The sequence below is a fragment of the Prosopis cineraria genome, unplaced genomic scaffold (assembly GCF_029017545.1).
Source record: "Prosopis cineraria cultivar Desert tree isolate PC_DT_omini unplaced genomic scaffold, ASM2901754v1 PC9, whole genome shotgun sequence".
Lineage (NCBI taxonomy): Eukaryota > Viridiplantae > Streptophyta > Magnoliopsida > Fabales > Fabaceae > Prosopis > Prosopis cineraria.
Genome location: NW_026555340.1, coordinates 31,085,637 through 31,099,242, shown reverse-complemented (window position 1 = coordinate 31,099,242; position 13,606 = coordinate 31,085,637). Strand labels below are relative to the sequence as shown.

Below are 13,606 nucleotides of genomic sequence, written 5' to 3'. Positions count from 1 at the left end.
TTTTTGCTCCAGGTAATTTACTATTGAAAAAGAATGCAGCTACATTCGGAACTAGCTCTGTACATTTAGGGATCAAACGAAAAAAGAAAAAGGAAAACAGACTCAGAAGTTTAACACTATACACACATTGACCAATTACCACTGAATTAAGTGCTCACTTCCCTGTAGTTACGAACCAGACCTTCTGGATCGAGCGGCGCGATCGTGACAATGGTTTCGGGTTGGTGGGACGAGCTAGCCTGGGTGGTGCATCCGACAATCTTCTGGCAAGTTTGAACCAGGCACTGTCTGCACTTGGGACAGGACGAGTGGGAACTCAGCCACTTGTCAATGCATTTCACATGGAAGCCATGGTTGCACTTTGGCAAAATCCTGACACGTTCGCCATTGGTGAACTCTGACAAGCATATCACGCACTCCGTGTCCAAACCCGGAAGCTTCAGCTCGGCAGAATAGTTTACGGTGGGGAAAGTCTTGAGAGCCTTCTTCTTCAATCCAGTGTTGGCCAATCGAGCCGGAGGGTTATTGCTCCCGGACTCGAAGCTAACCACCAGATCGGAACACCTCAGGGCACACCTTATGATGGAGTTCAAGCCCAGAGAGCAAAGAAGAGCACACAGTAACACGGAGAGCACCATAACAACATTTGCATCGAAGTTGCCACTCCCGAGGTAGTTGTCTGTCGAATTGCGGGTGTTTAAGGAAGCCGGAGGGCTGGCCTGTGAGTTAAGCGGGTTGTGGAGAAGGAGCAACCTTCTTGAATGGAAATCCCCAAGAAGATTCTGGAGAAGCAGCGAGGTAGAGGAAGAAGAAGAAGCATGCATGGTTTGTGGAAGAGGTTGGAGGAGTTAGTTATTGGTAACTTTCTTCGGGGGGTGGTTGCTTCAGGGGATTATATAGAGTAGTGATAAACTATTATAGAATTGGTATCATCCTTGTCATTGTTGACAAGAGATAGATTTGCAGGCATATGGATGATCCACTGGCCGTGGCTTTTGTAATAATTGCCTTTCTGATCAGAGAGGGGTGAGGGGTCCATTCTCAATCCCACTTTACACTCAGCAGGACGTACCTCGTGGCCGCTTCATGGGACCCGCGAACCGGAGAAGCAACAGGGAAGCTTCCTGATAATCGTGATGCATATTACTTCCAAGTTCCCACCCTCGAAAAGTTGATTTATCTTTTCAAGTCCAATGAAACGCTAGAGCCAACGAGGATTGTCTGTCCTTTGCCCACAGGATAGAGCCCATTGAGAAAGCCCCCCCAAAATACGAGATCTTTTTAATTTCCCTTCCTGTGTTGCAGCCAAGTGGGCCTCTTTCACATGAACATCCCTCTTCCATGTTCCAATTCCAGATAACGGAAGAACTCGAAAGGAGGAAATAGTATGTTATTTGAGGGAGTGTCACGTTGAAACCCATTCACCTCAAAAACTCGTGCTCTAGATTCATTAATTAATTTGATTATAGTTCTGAGATACCGTGCCTTGGTATGTAGTATGATGAGGAAGTGGAAAAGGGTCCCAAATCCTTGCCGCGCCACTTCACAGGAAGCAAGTAGCTGGATCACAATCTCCTGTGGCCAACAATGAAAGCGTGAGAGTCGCACGTATGATGATAAAGACCGATCAATGATACATCCAACTGGCAACATGTTTAGGTTAAAATCGATCCGCAATCTGATTCTGCCATTGTATGCACAATCACTTTTTGGCTTTAATAACCGAGTAGGCGGATATTATAAGCTCGAGAGGAGGGAAGGCAGGAGACAAGAGGGTCTTTCTAAATCGTTGAATATTTGACGAGGGAAGTGGATGGCAGCAACTGGTAACTGTCCGAGAGATCCAGGATAGAGCCATCTCTTCTTTTTTTGCTTTGCAAACAAAGGAGAATCCTATCCTTTGGATCCATATCTTGTTGGGTTGGATCTCACTATGGTTTTGTTGTTCTGCGGGGCCACTTGATGAAAAGAGACGAGTTGTGCGGTATTTTAGTGTTGCTGTTTGATGTCCCTGTTGGAATCGGTTGATAAAATCATAGTTTAAATCATGTCCAAGTACATTATTCTTAAAAGCCATTCTATCATTTGAATTGATTGCGTGGCAGTTCTATAGAATTAAATAAACTCTTCCTATAAAATGAAGAGGGACACAAAATAGTGAAAATTCTCGTAATAACTCAGGTAATACCAACACTTATAAAATATTGAGCAAGGAGGAAAAAAAGCCCATATTTTCAACTCTCCAAAAGCATGTCATAGGCAATGACATAAAAAAATTGAGTAATAAAACTTTCTTAAATCACATTTAGAAATCTGTTACAAAAATAATCAAGCTAAATAAATAGATTTAAATAGGGGGTTATAGTAATAATTAATATTAACATACCCATGAATATCTTATGATGTCTAACAATCCTTTACATATTTCAAAAGGAAGGTAAAATTTTTAGAAAATTATTTTATGCAAATAATTTTGTAACTCCACAAAATAGTTTTTAAAATTTTAAAAAATTGCCTAACACCACATCTACCTAGCTGCACATAGTTGTACACATGAGCTCACTTTTCTTTTAAACTCATTTACTAGCCCAAGTTCACACTTATTATAAGGCCAATATTCATTTGAGCAACATAGGGCTTTCCTTTTTGATACAATTGAAACAAACCCTCGCATGTGTCAAAAAGACTACTATCATTTGAGTTATTCACATAAAAGATAATCATTTCAAATTTGGTATCTTTCAACTTGAACCAAACCTAGATCAATAAAACTTAGCACACGAAAAAACTTGTGTAACTTTATTATTGAACCAACTGATCTTCGTCATATACTAAAGGTCCTATTGGTCGAATTATACCCTCACAATTTTTGTTGTTAACGAAAGTTTTGCTCGTTATCAACATGTGTGGGCTTAGTTTTAACAAATGCTTTAAAGATTTTATCACGATCTTAAAGGAACGGCTCCACTCCACATTTGTATAGGTGATTTTATCAAGTGTATATGTAATGAATATATAATCCAAAATGACTATGAAAACCATTAAAAGCTTTCGCTCAGCTTTCGATCAATGCATTCTCACATTTTCCCAAGTTATAGCAAGGGACAAAAAAAAATTAGTGCTAACAGAATTAATAAATGAATTGTTCTTACCTATTGAATCTTCTTCATAGGATCTTTAATCACAAAGGTTGGGTTGTCATCACTGTCAATTTCAAATAGTCTTAAGTCCTACTCTCCTCGACATTTTAATAGTTAATTTCTTCCCTAAATGTTAGTTAACGAATCTATCAGATTTACATCTATTTCTACATAATCAATTGAGATAGCTCTCTCTTTCAGCATGCTTAATTGCACTTCAAATGATATCTACTCATGTCATTGTTCTCTTTGCAATGACTATCACCATTTGATTATTGCACAAATCATCGACATAATATGTGTCAGTTTTTTTCTCAATGTAATATTATTCATTAAAAAGTTTTTCAACTACTTAACTTTATTACTAACTAACTTTTGAGCAATATACTCTAGCTTACATAATATTTTCTTTAGCTATAAATGAATTTTTCCTCATTTGAAAAACTCAATTTACATCATTAAATAAATTTAATATAATGAAAATTCATTATATATTACACCAACATTTATGATATCTCTCAAATGCTTGTTTGTCTCATTCTCTTATGAGACTACTTGATATGCTTAATTTTCACACAACATAACTATACAATGAGATTAACATTAATTAATGTAATAAACTCTCTAAAATTTGTTCATACATACATACATATATACATACATACATATATTGGGCAATAAAATCATCTCGATTTTAATTTTGTTTGATAACTTGTTTGTATCATGGAAATGCTCATTGACATTAAGTGTCCCATTTACGCCAAAATAATTGCTAAAGAGATTTTTCACAATCTAACCTCCAATTTTAAAGTAATAAACTCTATGCTCCTGTTATTACATTTGCTTCCATTACTATTAAGGGTAAATAATCACTAGTGGATCTTTTCACATGAATATATAATTCAATTAACATTTGTGCATTTCATATAGGGGGATTCACTATTCACAATCTCATAATTTAAAAATATTCTATTTATCTCGTATGGACCATAACACATCGTTATTCATAAACACAATAAGAAATGTTCATGCCAAGATAATTAAATAAGTCATGCTCCTATTTCAAAATACATTTATTTATGCTAGATAAACGATTAATTTTGTGCCACCTTCATAATGTTTGTTCAAGCCACACAAGATTTGAAACTTTACCCTCATTCAAATAATAGTCTCCTCTTAATTAATTTAACTCTCTAAGTTACAACACTAAAACATGTCGGCATTTATAAAATAAAGCTAAAAAATTGACACAACACACTTTTTAGGATAAAGCAAAATAATTTTTGCTAGACACTCTAATACTTTAAAATATTTCAATCATATGAAAAATATTTTATACCTTAAACAATTCTAATAAAATTAAAAATTTTCATAATTTTAAATTCACCATGAGCACAAAACGTATGCACACCAAATTCTACCCTTTCAAAATATTTATATGTTAGTGCATACACTAATTCCTTAAACAAAGGTACTAATCTCAATTGTGACACTCTCGGGTCATGCCAACAATGAGACCAACGTTAACAGATATGAGTGATAAGCCCAACGAAGAAATCAATCATGTCCTATATGAAATATCATTTTGACTTGTCTCATATCTTATAACTTCATCGTATAAATCATAAAATTAAAAAACAATTCAAATGACCTGATAGAATGTTTTCAAAATATATTTCCATCAATGCAATTCATGGACCATTGCTCTATGCCACATTTCATTAGTCAAGCCCAACGTTTCCGTTCATTCCAACACATACGCTATATCTATGGCATATAATAACATTATCACTTTGAAAGGTAGCAAGCAAAATAACAATTTCATAAAACTCCTACAAAAAAATTTGCAAAAAACGATAACAGTTTGTAATTCAATGTAAATGTTAGTTTATCATAATAAATTTTTATTACGGATCGATGGTAGATATAGCCAAATTAAAACCACAAGCCAAAGACAAGGCTAAAACTCCAACTCCATATTCATTCGTTATTATGAACACAAAATTCAAGTAGTCTATTGCTGCAGAAATATAATCAACAATATGCCAATATCAACCAACTACCTCCAATATTCATCCCATTAAAAAACTCGTATCATTGCAAAAAAATTTAAATGCACCATAATAAACCAGGTTGGGCCACGTCTAAACATATTCTCCTCAACACTTTTAAAAATGAGAAAAACACAGTCAAGTACATGAAACATACTATTTCTAAATCATAAATTAGAGATGGCTTAATTGCAACATCACCAAGACATTTTGAAGACTTCAACATTTTGAAAGTAGATCACAAATGCCCATCACTTTGCTTAAATTGTAACCGGTGTCAATAGCATGTGATACTTGTGCTTGAGTACATACCACTCAAATGGACAATTATTAAAGGTCTTAAGTGAGTTCTGACCGTGGGATAAATTTAATACTGTTGATGTTCATATTTACCATTACCTATCTTAACATATGCTTGCTCATATGCGTCCAAGCATCCAAGTTTGTTCACATATCATCGAACTCATAGCCACCTGTAGCCTTAACATCCTTTTATTGGATTCATATCTACCACCAATTTGAATCAACATTAGTTATGGGTACTATATATTTAATCCTCTTTCTCCATAGATATAATTAAGAGAATACATACATGCATGCATATATCAGATCAGAATCACGCATTAAAAGAAAATTCAATGCATGACATACAAAAATGAAGCGAGATTTTTGAATTGGATAGTTTATATACATTTAAGATATATTGCATTTCTTGTTGTTATATATGGCCAAATGCTAAATTGCCACAAAATTAGCGGAACGTCATGAGCATGACACATCCATCTTGGTACAATAAATTTCAGATTATAAGTACAAGATTAACCACCGTTTTATACTTTATGATAAGCACATATGTATATCATAACCAATCAAACATATGTGATGTTTTAAATATTTGAATCATATCATAAATTCTAATCAAATTTTATAATACTTTCTTAATGACAGAATTTTAAAGCCCATACTATATTGTAATATATTCAGTTGTCTATTGGCTCAACCTTATTGCTTTAAGAAATATTATAAACAAGCAGCTAATGCCCCGCATCTTTTTTATATTTGTTAAAATAAGACCGAGAAGATAAAGCAATGATTACGAGTTTAAGATTAGGCTTATTGAAATGCTGCTACCAAAAATTTGTGTACTTGTATCAAAACAGAGCAGCAGTTCCTGATGCTTGTAATGGCAGTGACTCCCAGAATATGAGAATCACATCAATAAAACAATAGCGGAGGAATTAGCTCTTGGAACTAATAGGTAAAATCACAGTCTAAGTCGTGCCCAAGAACACTATACTTAAAAACTATTTTGTTATACTGGATTGATCACACGGTAACTCTTCAAGGTTAAATAAACACTTTTTGCAAAATGAAGAGGGACACAGAGCAATGAAAATTTTCAAAATAACTCAGAAAATATCAACATTGATGAAGCATTGAGAAAGGAGGAGAAAAAATCCATCCTTTTAACTCTCTAAAAGCATGTCATAGGCAATGACATAAAAAATAAACAATAAAACTACTTTAATCTCATTTAGAAATTCGTTTTCTGAATAAATAAATTTAAGCAGGAGTTTATAATAATCAATAATATTAAATTATAATATTTTATTTTAAAATATCCATGAATATTTTATAATGCCCAATAGTGTCAACAGTAAAAGAAAATGTGTTGTCGTCCTTGTTTTGGATAACGTTAAACTAGTATCATGCCGCTCTTTTCCTTCGACCTGGTTGATGATCGCAAGAGCCCACCGACTTCGGAATTAAATAAGGTCCCTGGATTTGTTCGCATCATACAACAATTGCCATTAAACGACTGGAAATTCATCATCCCACATCAAATATCCACAATTTTTTTTTTTTGCGGAAAAAAAATCTGTGTATCGATGATGTGTCGCGATCACATTTTTAATTAGTTAATCAATAATAAAAAGACGGAGCGGTGTCGCTTGACGGTATATAGAAAGACAGCGAGTTTATCCCCCACCAAAAAAAAAAAAAAAAAGGACAGCGAAGTTCTAGAGTGAAAACCTGCTTCGCATTATCCTGTATTCCTGTGACGCTTTCTTTTACGATCCATGCTTTAGTGATTTTGTGTGATCCAATCGGGCCACTTCTCTTTTTAATTATTCGTCTTGATTAGGACTGTAGGGTGAGGCCCCGTGCTGTTCATTTTTTTGGGTGCTAAAAGCCTCCACTGCGGCACTTCCTGCTTCTCGATCATTGAAGCCTTCGAGCCCACGGCTATAACATAATGGGCCATAGGCCCAAGTACCATACGACGAATCAGAACAATGAACTCACCATCGGCATCAATTGGACATGGCCTAATGTGTCAGATACACAATCCGAAGGCAGGAGACGGGCTATGTATGTCTTTGTTGGCCCATGATTCATTTTTTAAACATCACATCCCTCGCCTCTCCCCAACCCAAAAAAAAAAAAAAAAACTCCTTTGTTTTGAATTATTCTTTCCTGCATTTTTATTGTTATTTACATAGCAAGTGCATTATACTTGCAATTAATGTGGCATGAGCTTTCTCAATATACGTTATTAATATTATTATTATGTGTAGCGCGTAGGGATTTTTTTTGGTTATAATAAACAGAAATATAATAAAAGGAATGATAGAAATGTAAATGAAATATTAAGTTTGTATAGTTACAATTTCCCATATTACTCGTCTACTGAACAGGCGAAAAAATAAATATAAGAAATTTAGTTCAGAACACAATTGTTTGACCCTTTCTCTTTACTCGTTAAAAATATGCTATATCTGAACATGAGAAAATGAAACATCCGGATGCTATATAAACTTAAAAAATAACATAAAGGGTGTTTATATGAGCGCTGTGCCACGATCATTGCAATTCCTACTTCATAATATTATTTTGGTACTGGTTAAGTACGCGAAATTGTCTTATGCCAGTTTCTATAGAATGCAACCTCCACTGACAACGAAAAACTGAATGACATGCCATGTCCACATAAATAAATTCAACACTTAAAAAAGGTGTTTACCAGTCATTAGTCAACACACATAATTTATAATTATAATTATAATTATCATAAATCATATAAAATTATGTTACATTTTATATTTCACATGTTATACAGAATTTTAAAAATGCACAGCACATTTTACAACTCATAGGTAATACGATTTGAGAGGAACATTTTATTATATATATTAATATATTATATTATTATATATATATATATAGTAATATTGATATTCTTTTTCTCTTAAATAACGCGATGTTGATATTCTGTATAAATCAGTTATTTAATTACCAAAAGCATGGATCATCTTTTCCCCTTCAATTGAATTGGGTCTTGAATTAGACAGGCCTACAAGGTAACCAAGACGGATAAGAGACCGTGGGGTGCATGCTTAGCTTCATTTATTACGGCCAGTTTCAGGGAACAAACAACCTCTGCCAACTGGCCCCACTGTTTAGCCGTTCCTTCGATTGTCTCCGGATTTCGTGCGATTCATGAATACTCGGAGCGACAATACTTTCATTTTAACTCGACGACGGTGTCTTCCCCTTCATGCTTGTTCTGCACGCAATATAGAAGCTAATCTAGCTAATGGCTTCCCGCTCTCCCTCGGCTTCCATAGCCTATCGGGTAATTTCTTTTTTCTCTTCCTTTACTTCTTACTCTTTCCATCTACCTCAACAACGTGCCTCATCCTTCCCGACCGATAACACGTTCATACTTCTATTCTGTTTCTGGACTATATTAATTTGAAACTCAAAATTATCCAATATGGCAATCCTTCTCCTGGTGAACTAAATATTTTTTTGGCTGAATAAGCTTAGGTTTTCTCTATTAAACTGTATAACCGCTGCCAATTGCTAGATAGTTTAACCCAGAATCAATCCCGTTCATGGAGTGTCTGTAAAGTGTGTGTTGCTGATTTTTAGCTGGGTTGGGTTTGACAATCATCGGGCGTGTGTGTATGCCATCCCTCTGCATCAAAGCTTCAATTATACATGTATGTGCGTGTTATACTTGAAGCGCTCCCATTGGGATTGTTAGCGGCAGCAATTGGACTTCTGTTTTTATATTCTAAATTAAAAAAGAAAAGCTCTTTTTCTGCAATTGCAGTAGAAATCTGAGAGATGGCATCATCTCAAAGTAATGCTCACTCGGAAGCGGCAAAGATGGAACAAATAATCACCGAGTTCTTCGCCAAAAGTCTACACATAATCCTCGAATCAAGGGCACTTTATGTGTCGTCACGCAATTCCAGTGGTGATCCAACCGTGACATCTCCATCTTCTTCTTCATCACCATCATCATCGCCGAGTGTTCGACCAAGGGATAAATGGTTCAATTTGGCGCTCCGGGAATGCCCGGCAGCATTGGAAAACATTGACCTCTGGCGTCAGAGCAATCTAGAACCTATAGTGGTGGATGTGATTTTAATGCAGAAGCCCCTGGACTGGGACCCTATGAGTCTTTCCCCAAAAAGGGATCTCCAAAGGAATTCTTCCTTGAAAGAAGGATGGAATGCTGATCAGGAAGAATTGGGAGTTGAGGCAAAGAGTGAGAAGATTGTAGAGAGATGGGTGCTTCAATATGAGAGCAGAAAGGCCAGGGAGTCAAATTCAAGCAGTAGGAGGTCGAGCAGCATTTCGCTGCATGGCCTGTATAAGAAATTGACATTACTTTTGAGGTCTCTTTATGCTAGTGTTAGACTTCTACCCGCTTATAAGATTTTCAGAGATGTTAATTTATCTGGACAAATTCGCACTTTTACCCTTTTTCATCGAGTATCTTCTTTTGCCGAGCCTTTCACCCGTAAAGTAGAGGCCGAAATGCTGAAATTTGGATTCACTCCTGTTGATACTTCTTGTGGTCGGCTCTGCATTTTAGTCAAGTATTGCCCATCTGTCTTGGATGTAAGCTTCGAACCATCAACTCCTATATCTCCTCGAGTTATAACTGATTATATTGGGAGTCCATTGGCTGATCCTTTGAGGAGGTTTCCATCACTCCCTGTGACGGGATTGCCATCACATTGCTCTCTATCTCCATTGCCATTTTCAAGGCGGCATAGTAGGAGTTTTGACCGTTGTAGAGCTTCACCACCTTCTATGGTTCCCTCACCTTCACCAACACATTCAGAACCACGCATGACAGTTTTTAATGCAACTTCTAGCCGTTTTTCACCCTCAAGTTTGCCTCCTCATCCGTCTGAGATGTCTCTTGTTCAGAAAAATAAAACTTTTGATGAGTATTATCCCTCGCCAATCATGTCCCCATCTCCCTCCCCATCACCTCCAATCTATAGTCATGGGTCATCACATTCAAGGGCACTCTTACGTTCTGAAAGTGCTCCAGTCACCATTCCCACTGCTAATGTTGCCAATTTGCCTGAAACTGTCAATAGACACGACTTGCTTTCATCTCCATCTAAGATGGATAGAGGTGTGAACATAATACAATATGGTGGAACAGCTGAGAAGGTATCTGTTGCACTAACTGCAAAGAAATTTTTATTTTTTATTTGTTGCCTAAACATATTTGATTTGTTCATGGTGTGTTTTGATTTTTTCTAGCTGTTTTCTCTTGGAAGAGATGAGTCAAAAAAGTCTTTTGGACTGACAGCATCCCAAGCCTTGCCGCAGATTTCATTTTCCAGGAGCTCCAGTAGGTCTTATCAGGATGATTATGAGGACCCTGATTTCACCTGTCCTTTTGATGTGGATGATGTTGATATGATAGATCCAAGTAGCAGGTACGTCTTGACAGAAATTTTGTTGGGATGAATACTGTCCACGTTACTTCTTTGTATATGCTGACCTAATGAATCACGTTTCTGCTTTGTTAATTAATGCTTCCTTTGGTAGTTTTCAGAGCTAAAGAAAATAAAGTAACTGCTTGAAAATGAAAATTTACTATAGGTGTTACCTTTCCTCTATTTGGTACGTTCTTCATCAAGTGAGGTTGACTAATAGTACTTCTGTCCTACTGGAAGGTCATGGCTTGCTTCTGGTTGGGTTGAGTCTACAACATTAGGTGTGGGTGGAATGATGGGCATATCATATGCGAGCAATAAACTCCTATGTTATAAGAGATACACTTCTTATAGTTTTGAGTTCTTGATGGAAGGTCACGGTTTCTTTCTGCTCAGGGAAAGTCTAGTGTATTGAGTTTTGGGGGATTGAGTTGCACATTATATGTGAGCTTTTGCAGTCCATCACTTTATCTATGCTATATGAGATATGCTACTAATAATCAAGTTCAACTGCTGGCTGCTTAATAAAATCAATTTGTAGTAGAAGGTAATCAATTTGAGGGGAGAGGGACTCTTGTTTCGTGATTATACTTCATTATTGTATGGTGTGTTAGAATAGAAGAAATAAATTCAACGATCACCCACATCATTGGATTCGAGCAAATGATTTGTATCTCTATCAATCTTGAACTGCTAGCTTTATATCACCTAGACTATGTGGAGTAGGAGCCTCAGGATCTCATCAGAAAGGGTTCTTGCTGATCAGATGTGAAATGGTCCCTTTTAATTAGTAGTTAATGTCCTTGGAGATCTCCTCCCCATTAGTGGCTGAAAGATGAGTGAGGGTGGTGAAATACTGAAATGTGATCCCTATTGGTAGAACATGATGTTTTATTATTTAATTAGAAGGAACAGTTTTATTACTTTTCAGAGTAGCCTTGTCTTCTGTATCTATCATATGTGCGTAGGAGTTGCAATTTGGAAATTTTTTCATACCTTGTTGCTTGCTTGGTCATTATGTTAAGGATAATGAGAATTCTCTTAGTCAGATATGAAATTGTTGAAATTTGGTTTCAGAGATGATTGAAAGCGACAGACATCAGTTAGGATGATAGCAATTAGCAAGGGAGTAAAGGAAATATCCTGACCGTATGTCATTATTTTTACAGTTGGAAATTGTAATTACTTCATTTGATATGGTATGTAAAGGGAAATAAAAGCATTCCTTTCTTGAGAAAAAGTGCTAGGAAGTGAATCATGGGGCGGGTCCCCAGGTGAACATATTTTCCCAGTTAAGTGTTAATTGACATTTCAAATAGTTGTTGTTTTTGGTGATTAGTCAACTTTGAGAGATTGTTCCTGTCAATACGTTAATATAAAATCTGGGTACGGTTGCTAGATTTTGTTCAGTTGGTTGTGACAATAATTTCCCCATTTTTATTTTCCATCTGTTATACATCAATATTTATTTGGCTTATTGATCATATGCTAGGCTGGAATCTTCTGATCATGGTTGTATGGGTGACATGCTTGAAACTGGAGGATTATATCCTATAAGAAAGTCTCAAGATGCTGCTGTTGGTGCCCTTGTGCATATGCTGAAAAAAGCACCACCTCTCCGTCAAGACTCCTGCACTTCAGAAGAGTTCTCTGAAGGTTCTAGTCCTCAAAGATATAGCATAAACACTACAGAGGACAATAACATCCTAGAGTCACCAATTCCAGCGAGCATGATATCTTCTGGGTTCTTAACTAAGAAAACAACCGCCGAGGCATTGGAAGAGTTCCAAGGTTACAGGGAGATGAAAAATTCATTGCTTATGCGAGGTAGCAAGCCCTATAGTTGAACTATACTTTTGAAGAGAGAGATTCTGGCAGAAGAACAGTACTGTTCTAAATTTTTGTTGATATTGATTCTGTAAAGTGTGTGCAGTTTTTTTTTCCCCTAGAACTAGGAGTGCCAGCTGAAGGATCTGTCACTCCATTTGTAAATAAATGTGACTAGGTCCATGACTCCGGAGTTTTGATGGAATGACCAGGTTTAGCCTGTATGTTATTGTCTTATCTTGTGTAAATAAATCCATTTGTGAATGGCTACTCATTGTATATAATGAGGCAGAATAGTTTAATTTAATGACTGCTGAGCTTCACACGTTTCTCGTACGAATACATTGCTGATTGCTGTTGCTGGTGCTACAAGTTTTCATGGCAAATATGCATCTTTCTTATTTCCTGCCTTTTCCCCGTGTGTACTAATGCTAGTATAGGTCGCTGAAAATAATAAGGGAAAAGCACATGTTGAACGGTATAGATTTGTTATGGAATGGAACCCTGCAGCTAAGTGAATTCGAATCGTAGAAAGATTCGAACTTCAGAGTACACCAGTGTTCATTGTCATTTTAGTGACATTGTCATTTGACAGAGTTACTATGGAATCATTGAATCATTCAACCATGTCCTCAAATTCACACACGCGGGAAAATAAAATAAAAAATCGTAAAGAACTGCCATAGGTTGTTCTCTCCTGCAGTTTGACACAAATGTGATGCAAACGAATTCTTGAATCATGAAGCCGATTGAAATACTATAACTATCGGTGGATTAACTTTATCTAGCTCATTGTCATTTAATATGCACTGATCTTTTGACAAAAAAAAAA

The 13,606-nt window shown here is 36.2% G+C and overlaps 2 protein-coding genes across 2 annotated transcripts; one reads left to right on the top strand and one right to left on the bottom strand.

The window, feature by feature from the left end:
• Positions 1 to 899, bottom strand: LOC129320820 (RING-H2 finger protein ATL78-like). Its single transcript, XM_054966455.1, has one exon. It carries the CDS (start codon positions 822 to 824, stop codon positions 147 to 149), a length of 678 nt encoding a protein of 225 aa, XP_054822430.1. The 5' UTR covers positions 825 to 899; the 3' UTR covers positions 1 to 146.
• Positions 900 to 8,592: 7,693 nt separating this feature from the next.
• On the top strand, positions 8,593 to 13,081 carry LOC129320701 (autophagy-related protein 13b). Its single transcript, XM_054966261.1, has 4 exons — positions 8,593 to 8,828; positions 9,312 to 10,675; positions 10,769 to 10,947; positions 12,440 to 13,081. Exons 2-4 carry the CDS (start codon positions 9,326 to 9,328, stop codon positions 12,792 to 12,794), a joined length of 1,884 nt encoding a protein of 627 aa, XP_054822236.1. The 5' UTR covers positions 8,593 to 8,828; positions 9,312 to 9,325; the 3' UTR covers positions 12,795 to 13,081.
• Positions 13,082 to 13,606: the final 525 nt, after the last annotated feature.